We start from the raw sequence: 16651 nt of genomic DNA, 5'->3' as shown, positions 1-16651 counted from the left end.
AAAGCCAGTCTGTGCAAGGTGTAATTCCAGGAACCAAGTTTCACCTCACAATAAGGACAAACTACCAGCAAGTTTACTAACTAAATAGATGCATTTTTAATGCTTTTAAGCATGGCAAGTCCCACAGGGAGTTATAAAGTAACATACAGAAACACAGAGGAAACTGACAACTTACTTGAAATCCCTGAAGTGTTGGTTGAGGTTGGTAAGGTACCTCCTGTGCTCTTATACTGAACAAAGCTACATGTTTGCAGCTTCTGGAAAATCAGGTTCTTGCTGGAGTTTCGAGCAATCTGGGGTTGCTCAAATCAGTCTGAGAAATCTGTTATTTACTTCCCCCTCCGTCGGCAAAGTCGAGGTGTTCTGACTGGTCTGTGCTACCGATTGCGGACAAGTGAAGCAACGTAAATCCATGTGGAGAGAACATTTTGGGGATAAGGATGAACGTACACAGCTAGGGCAAATTCAACACTGGGAACATCAATGGTGTGAACTCCAGTACTGCGTACAGCTTCTATTAACGGTCTGACTTCAGAAAATGGCATATGAATAGGAAATCCAGATACCTGGAAGAAAAAGGGAAAAGAATCACACAAGGTGAGACGATGTCTGAATAAATGCAACATCTTCAACTTACAGCCACAATAAAATGGAGTTTCTCTCTGCTGGCCTGAGGAGATGCAATACAAAAACCAGTTGTGTATTTAAATACCCCCTTTCCACTTCTTACATTCTAGGTAGGTTTCTGCAAAAGGTTAAGTTTAAAGTAAAGCTGTTTAGAAATCAACTAGAAAACAAATGTTACTGAGCAAAGAGCGTAACTTTGCTGCTTTTCTGCCTCTTAACTGGAGAGTTCTGTTTGTTCAGCGCACGCTGCGGGTGTGAGGTGCCCATGAACGTATTTTCAGGTAGGAACTGAAACCTCAACTCATGCTCAGACTTTCCATGCAGTGCCCCTACGGGCTCTGCTCTACGTGAAGAGCAGAAGAAGGGGTTGATTTTTCATAACAGCCTTGCAGAATGGGTGCAGTATTGTGGTACAGCAAATCCTTATGCAAATTTGTCTTCTAAAGAGCAGAAAATTTCAGTATAACACACTGTTGGATGGACTTCTGTGCCTGTAAGTTTACAGTGCCAGCTTCTTACTGGTAAGACTTGATGTCAAATGTACTAATCAACCTATAAGTAAATACAATGCTAGAACTGTCAGAATATAAACAAGCTGTTATACTGCTGCTGTACCACTGCAGTCACTGCCTCCACTCCAGGAAGGCATACTTGTATTTATATCCATCTCTAATCTTCTCACATGGAACAGGCCATCACTGCTTCCCCTTGGAGATGTTGTATTGATTTATCTCTAGCATAAATATAAACTCTTGTGACTTTTGGTACAAGAGGTAACAAGTATCCTGGGATGCAGCTCCTTACCACAGGTAAGGTCCTTCTGATCTGCTCTTTCCATATACTGACACATACAGTACAAGTTATTTACAAGCACATCTGTACCCTGTAATCTCCAAGCTGCTTTTGCAGCTCTGCCTGATGGTCATCTTCTACATCTTTGCCTTGGTTTTGTTCCAGCAGAGGCAGGAAGTTACGCAGGGTAGCGGTACAGTATCTGTTCCAGCGGGTTAAATGCCTTGGTCTCCATTCCATAATTTTCTCTTTTAGTATCTTTTCAATCCTAGAATAAAACACAGTTATTATTGCAACTCTGGGCTTTGCTCACTTGGCCCCTTTTTTACAGCTTCTGACCTCAGTTAAACTTAGCACTGCCTACAGCTACAAAAAAATCACGTAGCCTGTGTAGCTGAATTGTGTCCCAGTGCTTAATAGCAATGGGAGAGCAGGGCTCTGCTCACATTTTTAGTCTATGCTCTCTCAGCCTCTTAAACTGCCTACACCATTTTGGTTTATTAGGGAACTACAGCAGTGCTCCATCAGAGCAGTATATACAAAGACCCTTAAAAACACAGTTTAAGTCATTCTCAATTCCCAGACAGCATTCAGAGCCCATTATTCAGGATGTTGGTGTGATGCACTTGAGGAAGGTAAGGAGGTGCTCCACTTGGTGAGCGCTCTTTCCCTTTTGGCAGCAGTTATGGTAGTGGAAGGACTGGATTACCTGCCCTGTAGTTCCACTGCAGCAGCCTTATCCGAATGCTGATACACCAGTTCTTCAGGCTAGGAAAGGAAAACACCCTGATATTAAAAGCACGATCTCTAACTGTACCGCACTGCAACTTAATTCAGGCGTTACTATAGTGACGGTGAATGAACAGTTGCCAGTTACACCAAAATATTGTAGCAAAGACATAATAAAAACATAAGGCAGGGATTGGGGTGTAACATGTTTCATTCTTTCCCCAAGTTAAGCGTCAGTTATTCTTAATAAATTGCAGTAATTGTAGAGGAATTCCCACTTGCTTATGAAGGACACACACATAAGTTGGAGTAATACTTGTCTGGTGTAAGACAAACGTTTTCACTTTATTTCTTAAGGGCTCCTCAAGATTTGTCCCAGTGTTTAGCGTGGCGCTGAGCTCTTATACAGATATTCAGAGGACAATATGTGCGTTCATTTCGTATCAAAAGAAGTAATGTTCAGTATTCCTGCTTTCAAGGTGTGTGTGGAAAAGCCTTTTTAGGAGCCACTTCCAGCACAGAAGAACATTAAATCACAGCAGTCCAAAGAATTGAGTCTCTGTTTCCCTTTCTTAGCCCTGTGGTCTCTCCCATTCGGTTGGTTATGGGTGTATCTGTACCTGAACGCTGCAGAGCCCAGGGTATGGTAAGCTTCTGGAAAAGAAAGGCTTCCAGAGTTTTGGTTTGCTGATATCAAAACTTATCCTTGCTGGAGAGTTCCACTGTTGGATATTAAACCAAATCTAGAAGAAAGCAAGTTGCTTTTAATATACAGTCAGAGCTATGGAAAATGTTACTCACATGGCAGTAAAGGACTATGTAATCTTCAACTCCCAAACCAGTCACCATCCTGTATCCATGTGAACAGGGCAGCCTTGTTTGTCACACTTAAGTTAAGCTGTCCAACTTCTGCATTCTCATGCCAAGAGTGGGGGGCTCTGATCTGTAACATTTTGTGCCTGCACGTGTATGCAGGCCTCTAACTAACTACAGCTAGGATGCAAGGTGTGCTAATGAGTCATATGGAACCTTTGGTACTTAATGGTTCTCTTCACAACCTGAATGATGCCATGTAGCTTCCCGGGGCTGGGCTTGCAGTTGGTTACATGCTGCCCCTGTGGATTGGAACTGCCTGGCCTGCCCCAAAACCTCCTGTTGGCTGCTGTAGTTTGAGGTTCAGCGATGAGGTCATAGCACTGAAAACTTTAACTTACACAGGTAGTGAGAGAACAGCTGAGTTTCTTTTTCCACACCAACTCTGCAGGTGTGTCAGAACAAACCAAACAATTACACACGGATGCTTTTCAATTAAATATCCTTTAGAATATTCTTTTCAAATTCACTGTTTGTGTTTGGGATTAAACCCTCAGAAAATAATAATGATTAAAAAACAACCACAAATACTGTCTGTATTCAACACAGGAAATAAGTGTTAGCTGCATCTTGGTACGTGGTAGAAGCTCGACTCACTGTTTCCTTACGCTGGATCCAAAACACCTGAATAAACTCAGGAATTCCTCCCTAAGCTCACCTTGTTTCCTCAGCTCCAGCCTTTGCAGCATCACTGCCTGCACTCACACTGTCACAATACTAATAAGCTGACAAAAACTTTTCTGATGCAGAAAGCCAAGAGAAATGTCATAAGGCTGAAGGCAGGGCATGCAGCAGTGTGAGAAGACATGGAGCTCACTCACGTTATCGCAGCTGATCAGACAGTACACGCTTTGCAAGGGGCAGAAAGTATCATAGTGCCTGTAGAAGCAGCCAGTGCTGGGATTCCAAATGACGTACTGACTCTGCTCCAAAGTTAATACGTAGGCAGTTCGTCCCTAGAAAGAAACAAACAAGACGTTCTAGAACCATCTTTAATGACAACACGCTGTGTATTGTTTGGAATATTACTCTTTACTAGTGAGATAATGCTATGGGCAAAATCCTGGAGGGATGTATAGGTTTGTTACAATTAACCAACCAACACCCACATAACGTGTCCTCTGTCCCTTCTGTGGCAATGAAGTGCCAACATGCACCACTGTCAGCCATTGGAAAAATACCAGCTCTGAAAATCCTTAGTTCAGCTAAGAGCCAATGGGAAATTCCACTCCCAGGTGCTCCTCATGTGTGCCACTGCAGCATCAGCACGTCCTCCTTGGCTGGCTGCTGCCACAGCACAAGCCCAGGCAACCTCTGACTTTAGGACTGCTCTTAGGCAGCACAACTCAGGCCTAACTCACCAACCTTCCTCATACAGACGCACTGAGAACAGAGAAAGGAAGATCAGGAGCCCCTAACTTGCTTTTCCACTCACTATCTCCCACATTCTCCAGGTACTTTGGGAGTAGTGGGAATCCCCAGTGATCCCCACACCATCCCTGCCTCCTCTCAGCCCATACCAGTCCCACTCTAACTCTGCTACTGGCTGTGAATGGACTCAGGGCACAGCATTCCTACGTGCCCACATTCAGCCAGGGTTTACAGACTGCTCTGCACCACAAGGGCAGCAGCTGCCACCAGGCTGAGCATCAAAACAATGAGTTGAGGAAAAACCAGCACCACAGACTGCATCTCTACACAGAGAAGCTTTCTTTGCTCTCTCATGATCAGCTGAGCAGCACCGCTGTTAGATTTCTGCCTGGAGAGAAATGCCAGCAGGAGACGATTCTATCAGTTGAGGGAACCAAAGGCTGCAGAGAAGGAAAATTCATATTCTGACCACATGAAAAAATCCTCTTACCTCAGGAATAGCATTTCCAATGATCAGCCAGGCCTTCTTCCCCATACCAAGAAAGTAATTGCACAGGAGCACGGCATGTTCTTCCTCATCCCCCGCCAGGAGGTCAAGAAATTGCTAATTGAGGGGAAAAAAAACAAGGTTTCTGTGTAGTTACAATTGGTGCTTTTGGCTTATGACATTTACTAATATTTCCTAATGCTTCCAAAGCAAAAAAACCCCTCTTGGATCTTTGCAACTGATGTTAATTTTTCCTCAGGCACTGCTTCAACATGCAGAACGCACCGAGCAAAAGTAAACACTGCGAGAATCCACGGTGCAGGTCTGAGATCTTACTGCAAGGCCTGAGGTCTTCTGGGTGTCTCTTTATGTACATTTATGCACAATGCCGTGTTTTATCTGTGGTTCCTTGCAATGATCAGTTTAAACTGTAGCTTTAAACTGAAGTGTCCATCAGTCAGCATCCTTTCCCTCGTGCCCAATTAGCTATTTGGATTGTTTTGTAAGGGTGAAAAACAGGAAATGCTTAAAAGTCTGAAGTGTTCTTATGGACATTCATAAGATTGCAAATAGGATAAGCAGCTTTGCTCAAACACTTGGATATTCTGCTTTAAAGTAAATGACTGAATGACTCCTTGCAATGATAAGATTCCTGAATAGGGTAGGTCTGAAGGGAGCTGATCTAGCCTAACCAGCTCCAAAAGAGGGACCCGCTTGCACATCATGCCACATTCATGAGGATAACCAACAGTTTAATGCAGTACTTACATCTGACGTGCACCACAGGTCACAGATCCCAGCAAAGGATACACTATCTGGCAAAAACGGAATCAAAGCAACAAACCGAGCCACCAATTCCTGCAAAAAAAATGAAGTTTCATCTCACTACACCTACATGTCATAAAGGCAGTATTGCATCAGACACGAAGCACAGCGCTGTTTCCCCAGACACCAAAGATAAAGCACTGACTGACCTTGTTGTATTATAACTTATTTGAGGAAGTACATCCATTTCTAAAGCACAATTAAAAAGTGCAATCTATTTCCATTGAGACTTGCCATCAATTTGTTTTCTAAGACAGCAATCATTCATGTATTTATATCATGATATTTATATCTCATGAGCGCTGCTGTACAGCAAACACAGCACTGCTGTCTGTGCCCACGCACAGCACCAACACGTTCCAAAAGTCAATATCCCAGAAACGCCATCATCTTTTTTAAGCACTTACTGCTGTTGTCTGGGAGCTGTTTGGGGCATCAAGGAGCTCCTGGGGCGGATTGAGAGGTTTGATGTATCTGGTAATAAAAACTGTTTTCCCGTTGAGGTCAATGACAGTTGTGAGGCACTGACGGTTTGGAAACTTGGACGTACATTCAGTTTCATATTTCTCTGCTGCTTGAAGCAATTTCTCATCTTCTTGGGTATCAAACTTCAAAAGACAGTAGAATTCATGTGAAAATAGTTTCATTGATCATTTGGGTTTAGGTCTTTCCTAGGTTTGATCTTCACCATTTACAGTAGCATAAAAAGAGTGTGAAATTCTTTCCCAACAGTCTTTTCAGCTTCCCCTGCATTACGTATGTAGGCTCACAGACACGTAAGGAAGCTCAAGCAATGGAAAAACCCAAGCAATTACTTTTATTACTTATGAACACACAGTGACCTGCGTCTAAAGGTGGCTTGATTAAAGCACAACAAACACAGTGCAAGTTAGGCCAAGCACACTGCGGGGACGGCTCCAACTTCACGTCCTAACACTCACTGTGCTACAACCACAACGGAGGTTATGCACAAAAGCCCCGTCATCTTCACATGAATATTGATGGGACAGTCCAGTACAATGTATTTGCAGCGAAGGTCCTGGATGCTTTAAGTTGTATCCATCTATTCAGACTGCTCTCATTTTTTACAGCTTTTAGCTGAGCTTTATCCAGGAAGTATTTTAGTTCAAATTTCAGCATTTGCTGCTCTTCTAGAAGTAAAGAGAGGCAGCAGAGCAGCGCTCTGTAGGCAGGCCTCCATGTTAGAAGAGGAGAGACACAATGGTGATTCTTAACCATAATTAACAGCTGAAGCGCGAAGCTTTGGGAACTTTCAGAATTCCACTGTAGTAATTCACTGCAAATATCACTGACGAAGAAACACCAACTGCAAGAAGAGTGCTGAGTGGCACGACACCAAGCTTCATCTTCAGCAAGGAGCGACAACCATCTCTCAACTGATTTAATCTATTCATAACTGTACCTTCTTAAGCATTTCATTCATCTACAGAGATTCAGGAAGGACAGCAGAAAGGGGAGAAACAGGTAAAGAAATAAAATGAAGAGTGAATGTTTGTCTCTAATAAATGACCGGCACAGCTCTATGTTGCCAAAAAAAACCTGTCTGTGCTTGAACAACACACATCCGCACTGAACGGATCTGCATCCATTGCAGAATGCTGTACCAGATGGCAAAAAGCTCATTTGATGTTCAGGAGTAATTCTTTCAAGATCTGGAGACAACTATGAAACATTCAAAAATGGCATCTATTATTCAGTGCTATAAACACAGAAGCAAGAAATACCACAGATACAGTTGCCACCTCCTTTTTGCCCATGGTTCACAAATACTGATACGAGTATTTTACTGCTAACAGAAGTAAATGAGAAAATGATATGCTCACAGATAGTGAATGCAAGCCTGCTTATTTCTCATGCATTAAATGTGGTTTACTGGGGAATACAGTTTAGGTGAGCCGAGCTAAAGCATTTGACACAGAACACTGATGTACTAAGCCTAACGACTTACATGCATTGCAAAAGCTGCACCACTGCAAACAAATAGCAAGGATGCAATTCATTATGGATCAGTTACCTTTTCTCTGACTGATTCTCCAGGAACGAGCTGTGGTTCAATGGTAATGAACAGTGTTATATAGGAGCCCTCGCTCAGATTTCGCACAGAATCAAACCCTCTCTCAATGCCCAGGTTCTTCTCTTTGCTGTAACCAAGGAGCACCGGAGGAATATTCACCTTGAACGTACCATCGATCTACAACACACACAGACAAGCAGCAGCACACAGATATTAACCACCCGTAGCCAACAAACAAACACAAAACATTTCTCTTAAGAAGTTTTGCTTTTTGGTTTTAGGTCTTACAAAGCTGCTCAGTGGGAAGGGAGAAGACAGTAAGTTATGACCACACACATACGTACACTGTTCTCAATGAACACTGACAGGTATGCAACCTTTACCTTTCTGCTGCTTTCTTTTTGGTATGTACTTTCAGCCTGCTGGTGAGTCTACGTAGCAGTGCTGTAACATGGCAGTGTTGACTTGGAAACATGACAGAATGGCAAAACACAGATTTGCAGGACTATCCTGAAGGCAGCAGCACACCACAGGCTTCTGCCTGAGTGATGCTGGGCATTATACTCTCATATCTCATAGGTAGGCACCTTCCAGGCAGAAACTGATGATGTTGGGAGCTATTAGTAATAGGTGAACAGTTGGACTGGATGATCTTTTAGGTCTTTTCCAGCCTTGGTGATTCTATGTTTCTTGAATGCAGTTGGAACTGGGACCGTTCACAGCCAGCTCCCCTAAGAAGAGGGCTCTGGCAGACTCTGTCTTTCTGCAGCCACAAACAAGGTAGGGTCTTTCAGAAAGGTCACATCAGAAAGGAGCTGGCAAGCCCAGCGTGTGCTCAGGCAAGACTCAAGAGTACACAGCCTGAAGAGGAAAGCAAGATTAAGCTCTTGATTTGAGCAGAGTTCAGATGTCATTTGAGGCAAAATCTAAGGCAGTTTAGGATATGCTGTATGTGAAGAAGTGGCCATAACAGTGAGTGTTCCATGCTTCTGGACAAGATGACATCAATGGAAACACATCTTCAGAAGATGAACAGTTGACTCACTGGGCTACATCATCAAATATTTAAGAACAAAATTAGTGTTATTGGTAGCCATGGAAGACAGACTTTGCCTTTCTCTACATATTGATAAGCAGCTTGTTGAAATGTCTAAGTCTGACCACTGAGACTCTCAGGGCTGTGAGCAGACACTCCTCAGGGGGATCTCGTATATTCAGCATGGAACGTTTCCCTGAAGAGAGTAAAGAATCTTGTTCTTTGTTTATTGGCTTGTAACAGTGGAAGGAGGAAAGGAGGAACTGGAAAAGGTGGAATTTGAGTTGTGAAGAAAGAAGTCGGGTCAAGTTCTTGTTTTTAAAACACTTAGGTAAGCAATGCAGTGCCAGAGATCGCAACAGCTACTGTCAGAACCATCTAAAGAATTGCCATTTTTAACTTTATTACCGAAGGAATCCAGGCAGCACTGTCAGCACACAAGTATGTTTGTCTGTCTTTTCTCCCTTCCCAATGCTGAATTCACTGGCAAATATTCACCAGATTTGACAAAGGACACCAGTTTCAAAGATACTGTCAATCAGCTCCATAAAAATACACTGACAAGTACAGAGAACATAATTAAATCTGACTTTGCGTTACCAGCCCCTTCCCACCCTGCTTTCAAGAGATACGTTTCAAGTTACTGACACTTACCCTAGCCTGAAAATATATTGTAGTAAAGGGAATCTTAACACATCCCAGCCAGTGCCTCTCGACACGAGTGTGGATACCACTTCCTCTGTCACGATCATCCTATTAAAAAGTTGGGCAACGTAATTTGTAAGACAACTTCATTTCCTTTCATTCAAACAACATCCTCATCAGGGCACAAAAAGAATCCTGAATTGTTTTTAACTACTGAGCTCCCTAGGAGTGTAAGTCCTAAGGGTAAGACGCACGCAATATTTACTCCTGCATTATGTTTTCAAGAACATTAAGTGCTGCTATTTTTATGCACATTGAAATGACTGGGGAAAGCTTTCACTGACTTCAGCAGGCAAAGGTGTTATGCCAGTACGGAGAGAGTTTTTCACCTAACAGCTTGAAAAACAAGAGTAAGGCAGAACATACAATGCAGGACTTTGGTAAGTCATCTGGCATGCAGTAAAAGCAAAACCTAACAACAGTAACAAAAAAAACACCCATGTATCAAATTTAAGAACAGAATTAAGGCTGCTATTCCATACAGCAACTCTCAATTTACTGCCTCCCAAGTCTTCAAATACAAGACAGATATAACATACAGATACTGACCTTCAGCAGCAGAATATATAGTGCAAAATTAATCTGTACAGACAAAAGTTAACTCTATGAACACCGCTCCCTTGAACAGCGCTGCAATATAGACTAGATGTAAAACAACAGTGAATAACAAGGAGAAAAGGGAGGCACGGGAGGGTGAGAGCTGCTACACTGAAAAGTCTTATTCTGACAAGGCCAAGAAGTTCTCAATATTCAGTGAAGTTCGCTGTCCTTCAATTACAAACTCACCTCTGTAACATCATGAAGTACTTCATCAAAAATATTAATGAACACTTCATCCTTCACTGACTGCAAACTGTGGCTGCTGTAGTCACCGTTAGGAGCTCTGAAAAAGTTAAACAAAAAGAAGTGATTTGAACAAAGCCGGACAACTCCGATAAATCCAGACGTTCAGACTGAATTGTTACCACACAGAGTTAAAAAAAAGCCTGATTTCATTTTGCAGTACCTAAATGGAAACTCAAGTTCTTCATTCCAGTTGGGGTTTGGACCTTCTGCTGTTGTTGTCCGACAGACTGTGCGCTGAAAAGAAACTTCTACAAACGGACGGACTAAAACCTGTGAAAAAAGGGATCCAAACAAAGGAAACCTTCATCAGTCACATAGTTCTATGTATTTAGAAACATATACTTTGTGCAGGTCACACTGGCCCAGCCCAAACAAAATACTTCGCTATACCCCAAACGTTGCGCTTTCCAGGCTTGTCAGCATTTATGAAGCTTTTAAAATAATTTTGTATGTTAGCATTTCAAGCAGTTGATGTGTATTCAGCACATTTCATATGGTATATACACAAGGAAAATTCTTCCCCCAGCTCCATGGAATCTACTGGCAAACAGTAGGGAAACAGCCATGCTGCTTTATACAAAGAGTGCAGTGAGCCCAAAGATCAGACAAGTACACACAGTCAGAACACAGAACCATCAGGTTCTCTTACTACTCTTCATGACTACAAATGTCTTAAGGTAAAGGGACTTTCCTAAGCCTGTAACAATTTTCCTGTATGGCACCTTCCAGCACATCATTCTTCCTAACACTTGTTCAATGCCCACATTAATGGAAGCAAACCTCTTTTAGCCACGATATCTATAAGCAAGTTTTCTGTGCACACCGGAACTGCTGCATGAAAAGTTGCAATTTGAACCTAGCTCCTCCCAGCTTAATTTAATGATTACTCGGCCTTCTGATAGAGAATCAGTGAGTAGTCAAATCCCCATCCAAATCCACCCTTTATTTTGTGCATCTCAATCTCAGTCCTCCTCCTCCCCTACTAGAAATCACTGCTACTCTAGCTGAAAAGCCCAACTATTTTTCACTGCGTAACAGCCACTTTGCATTTATGATATCCTTATCATCCTTCTCTGAACCTTTATGCAGCCCAACTATCTTTCTGAAGATCAAGAAGTGGGCAGGCCAACCTAACAGATATCTTTCTGATGACGTTACTGCCTGCAAATAAAAGAGGAATGCTCACAACTTCACATAAACAAATAATTTCTATAGATTTAATAGAGTTCTGGAATATACCTGGTCGAATGCCCAATCTACGTTGCTGGTTGGACTCGGAGCAGATGGAGAGGCTGCAAACATCTCATTAAAGGATCTCGAAGGTTTGGATGGTTGATGAAGTTTGCTATGAAAGGCAACAGACAACAACACTGTGAAAAAGCACAGAACTTATCAGCAAACAGGAAATCCTCACATCATCTATTAACCATACAGAGTTCTGGAAAGAGATCTTGTATCTTCATATTCTGACTTGAGAAAGAAAGGTAATTATTCAGCCATATTAACAAGATAAAAATCACCAGAGAGTGGTAGAGAGCACGTGGCCCTTGTAAGCGTCATCATGAAAGCACTGCGTGTCTCAGGGCTTTCTCTTCTGACAAGTTCATAATCCCTCTCTCTATGTGTATGTATTTTTTTTGCCTCCCCTGGACAATCACCCTGAGCTGCAGATTTCTCAGTTTAAGGAGCTGAATCCCAGAAGAATTCATGATTTCCCTGTATTCATGGAAGGTCTGCATGACAAAATTGAACCCACGTGAATACCACACAGATGGTAACCCCTGAGTGAAATAGATGTTAAGATGCTTATTTTTACCTTGCCTTTTTTTCCTTTGTAATAACACAACAGAGATTGGTAAAGAATAACTACTCATAAAAAAGCAGGTAATGATAAATGATCGTATTCTTCTTAGAGAACAGCAGTTCTTTATTAACTAACAAGATAAACCTCTGTGTATTCTATCACGAGGATCAAAACAACAGACATGGCTGAACTTCAAAACCAGTAACTTCAGCTGCCTTTAGCCAATGGAAACCACAATACAAACAAGCACTGAACACAAGCACTGAAACGTACCTCGTGACTGGTTTTCTCACTGGAATATCATAAGCTCTAATGATGTTCACTAACAGCTTAATGTCTCCATCTGATAAATTCTGTGCTGTGACCTTCTTCCTTTCCTTTCTTCTTGGCTTTAATGGTCGTTTTGGCTCTGCCAGTTTAAAGAGGCCAACTCCCAGAATACTAACAATCATAAAACAGACATTTAGTCATTTCTGCACGGAATCCAGAATTCTCTTGTTTCCATGACACACATGCAAGTTATGCACTAACAGAAAAAGGCAACGTATGCTGTTAGTGTTATACAAAACTCTAAGAAATGTCAAAAGCTTTAAATAATTTAGTACTATGCCATCCACTTGTCTTATATTTCATTAATTTGAACTTAAATATGGAAAAAAGAGCTTTTATATATATATATATATATATATATACATATACATTTAATTTCCCAAACTAGGAAAGATATAAATAAGACAATTCAGGACAGATCTAAACTACAGCTATATCTAATAGATGGTAACAACTACTGCAAGAAATATGTAAGAAATCTAATTACACAGCTATGAATAGGCTACAGAAAGGAAGCAGAATGAATATGCCACAACATACCCTGGGCCCTCAGAACTTATAACCCAAGGCAAAGCAGAACCAAAGGGAAAAAAAAACATATAGGAAAGGAATAAAAAGCAGATACATGTTTTTATACATCGCTGATCTTAACTGCAAAAACACCTAAATGATAGACGACATTCCAAAGTCTACTTTAAAAGCTGATAAGCAAACAGCACTATTCCCTTACCCATAATAAACAATCACTTTAATTACTTCTAAGATAAACCCATGAGTTACTGAGGTCTCACTAAGTAGACACTGAGCAAATAATGGTGTATTTTAAATTCACTAACTGCATGAACTAACAAGTCGTATCCTATACGTATCTGTATTCATAACAAGAAAATACATGTCAAGCATGTGACCTGAAACCACTTGAGAAGCTGACTGCTGTCTCATTCAAGTTTTCCCATTCTGCAGTGTGAAAACATGAAGGAAAAATGGCATGAGCCCAGCCTCAGGGAGCAACTCTGTGTATCTCCAGCAGATGGGACTGTTTAGTTTTACACTGAAGTACAGCTAACAATTTTTGAATCAAGTGTGACACGCATAAGAGTGAATGTGAGCAAATTCTATGAGAAAGAATGTATCTGTCATTCATGACTTATGCAGATTAAGGAAACACTTCTTTACAAAAAGGGTAGTTCAACACTGGGATCGGCTCCCCAGGGAGGAGGTTGAGTCACCGTCCCTGGATGTGTTTAAGAGCCGTTTGGATGTGGTGCTCAGGGATATGATTTAGCAGAGGGTTGTTAAGAGGGTACTGGTTAGGGCTGTGGTTGGACTTGATGATCTTTAAGGTCTTTTCCAGCCTGAGTAATTCTATGATTCTATGTTTAAGTCAGCAACACTAATTAAGAATCATCTATGTGATGATTACTCAAGTTTCACAATCAAGTATGAGATTCGTAACAAAATTTCAGAGCCAGTGCATGTGCAATAAAACAAACAATAATCTTAGAAAAGAGGAATCATTGCTCAAAGCAGTAACGCTTCTGAAAGTTAACAGCATACAGAAATACGGAGGATAAAGTAAACAAAATCACTGCTGTAGTGACAGAACAACCACACGAAACACACAGTATCTCATCAGCTGGTCACGCCAGTACATTTTGCTGAGAAGTACCAGAGACAGCTTCACATTAACTGACTTAGAATCAATGAGGGCAGCTCCTTTACCCCAGAGTAGGAATCTCTTCTTCATTGACCAGGTCAGAGAGAAGGAAATGGTGTTTTGCTATTAGGAAACGGTTAATTACTGATTCTCGAACCTGTGAGTGGAAAACAACGGAGGAAGAAGAGACAAAATGAAACATTAATCCCAAAGCACAGCAAACGCCTGCATTGCCTACTATATCCAAATGCCAGAAACCTATTCTTTATTTTACTCCACCTTTTTGAAAGAGTCACATCAAGGAAAGTTTTCTTTCTACCAGAAACAATTTCTTTCTTCACAACATAATATGAGGCCACTTTACAAATACGTTTCTGTAGAAACACAGCAGCCAGCCAGATGCAAACATATGAAAGCATACATCAGAAAAACAGAAAATCCATTCTTATCTGATTACAGTTCATCATCAGAAACAATCTCAACGATAAACGTCACCGACTTGGGCACCTAAATGAAGTTACAGGAAAGATTGCAAAGAAATCTATACGGTGTTAATTATAGAGATTAAAGGCAACACTTTGGACGGTGGGACAATCAGGAAGGCCCGTGTTACTAATCCTATGGTTTCAAATAGATGTTCAAAAACTCTTTGTTCCTTTCATTTCTATGCTGAGGTCACAAGAGTGAAGCAGAGATGAAAGCATTCCCTCCTCTCTTAACAACTATATAGAAGCAGAGTGAAGGAGTACTGCCTTTGTCCTTTTATATCCTTCTACTAGTCACGTCTTTACATACTGTTCTACAACAAGATTAGCTGCGAAAGAACAGTAACAAAAACCTCTAATATACACCTTCTTCCCTTATTTTAGAAGTTTTTAAGTTACAAAATCATTGTGTTGAGGTAACATACAATTGCATTTCAGACTGACACGATTTCAGACTGACACGATTTCAGACCCAACACCAGCAATCTCATTTTCTAGTATATCTGACAACACGTATAAACACAAGATATCCAAGTGCTAATTTTAAGACCACCTGCATTTATCTAAGTGACAAACAGGTACTGTGAGCTATTTAACTCCTGCTGTACTTCCATTCAGCGCGCTGCATAACCACACGTTTCAGTACACATGGAAATGCCACGCAAAGCACACGGGGCTGACACAGATGTTGCTGCTCATCCAAGAATTCTTTTTCATGGTACCATGCTGAATCTGGGTTACAGCACTGACCTGAATGATTTAAACTCCCTCCATGGTGCCTCCAACACCAAATCAACCTTAATATTAGAGCTTTGCTGGCTGACTGGGATTTAATCTACCTTTCTACACTGCCACTGTCTATTTTCAGTACTCCTGAACAACACTGACGATCCAAATACAGCAATAGAACACGACTTAAAGAAATACCAGGGATTTCTATTTTTTGTAGCTTACCTTTTGTAGATAGTTGGCAACAACAGCTCTGCGTGCATCCAGGTAATGCTTACTGTCAACCACATCCCTCTCATGTAGTCTTTTCTCATATTCCTGAAAGATTTACTACAGTTTGTGATTTGATAAATATCCAATGCTTTATTGAATACAAGAAAAAAAGGTAAATATTAATATGTGGATCAAAATAAACAAAAACAGATGTCAGACATTTAAGGCTATTTTTAATGCTAACGTATACAGTAACAGCACTGCACAACTTCCATGCATAGAGAAAAGAACTGCCTTGAGATTCACGTGCTTTAAATCACTTGGAATAGCTTGAAGATTTCCCTCCCTTGTTCTAAACCCGAACTTCCACCTGCTTCTGAAAACTGAAATTCCACTGCAAACAGAAATGGTTCGTGTTACTGCAGCTGCAGTAGGATGAATTCATTACAAACAGAAGTGATACATGATTCATGGGAGATGACCTTTCATTTGAACTGTGGGAAATCTTGTTGTTAAACAATTATTGAGCTATTTTGAATCTGCACTCATGAAACAAAGAGATTTAACATCACAATGAAATCATTGGTTGTAGACAGCGAGAAAGTGAAGACTTTGCTTTGCCTGAGGTTTGATCAAAGAGCCTGCGGCCTAACTGATGGGCTGAGATGAATACTGAACCAAGGTTATGGTTACTGCTTGGTGGACCTCAAAACTACAATGAAAGCAATACTGACAAGCAACTTTTATTTGCAAGTGTAGGAGAACATCTCATGAATTAAGAAGCTAGAGCTGACACTCAGTTTCAAGGCAAAATACAGCCCGGAAGACTAAAGGTGTCCTGGGATTGGTACCTTCATAGCTCTCACAAATTGATTTGGCTTTTGAGCCACAGATCTTAGCTGCCATATAAAAGCTACTGAGTGAAATTTACCTTCAGGTCTGGCTCTGTTTTCTTTTCTCTCTATCAACCAGATGATCTCTAAGGTCCCTTCCAACTTGCACGATACTGTGATACTGTGAACCAGGCACCTGAAGGAAGCAGTAACGACTCCCCTCTTAGATTTGCCTTCTTAGGATTACACAAAGGTCTGACTTAGTTTCATGAGG

The 16651-nt window shown here is 41.2% G+C and overlaps 1 protein-coding gene across 3 annotated transcripts in view; it reads right to left on the bottom strand.

Annotated features, from left to right (window-relative positions):
* Positions 1 to 75: 75 nt before the first annotated feature.
* Positions 76 to 16651, bottom strand: part of CC2D2A (coiled-coil and C2 domain containing 2A) — a 39675-nt gene continuing 23099 nt past the window's right edge. For 2 of the 3 annotated variants that reach the window (XM_072336096.1, XM_072336098.1), the window contains 17 exons: positions 15557 to 15649; positions 14183 to 14274; positions 12404 to 12571; positions 11566 to 11671; positions 10487 to 10596; positions 10267 to 10363; positions 9430 to 9528; positions 7740 to 7916; positions 7128 to 7148; positions 6112 to 6312; positions 5648 to 5737; positions 4883 to 4996; positions 3843 to 3977; positions 2769 to 2891; positions 2129 to 2187; positions 1510 to 1687; positions 76 to 566 (listed from right to left, as the gene is read on the bottom strand). In XM_072336096.1, coding sequence (XP_072192197.1) covers positions 378 to 566; positions 1510 to 1687; positions 2129 to 2187; positions 2769 to 2891; positions 3843 to 3977; positions 4883 to 4996; positions 5648 to 5737; positions 6112 to 6312; positions 7128 to 7148; positions 7740 to 7916; positions 9430 to 9528; positions 10267 to 10363; positions 10487 to 10596; positions 11566 to 11671; positions 12404 to 12571; positions 14183 to 14274; positions 15557 to 15649 — 2052 coding nt within the window. In that variant the 3' untranslated portion in view covers positions 76 to 377. The remainder of the gene's footprint in view (positions 567 to 1509; positions 1688 to 2128; positions 2188 to 2768; positions 2892 to 3842; positions 3978 to 4882; positions 4997 to 5647; positions 5738 to 6111; positions 6313 to 7127; positions 7149 to 7739; positions 7917 to 9429; positions 9529 to 10266; positions 10364 to 10486; positions 10597 to 11565; positions 11672 to 12403; positions 12572 to 14182; positions 14275 to 15556; positions 15650 to 16651) is intronic. The other variant, XM_072336097.1, reaches the window with a different exon arrangement.

This window comes from Excalfactoria chinensis, chromosome 4 (assembly GCF_039878825.1).
Source record: "Excalfactoria chinensis isolate bCotChi1 chromosome 4, bCotChi1.hap2, whole genome shotgun sequence".
NCBI lineage: Eukaryota > Metazoa > Chordata > Aves > Galliformes > Phasianidae > Excalfactoria > Excalfactoria chinensis.
This window is presented reverse-complemented; position numbering and strand designations above follow the sequence as displayed.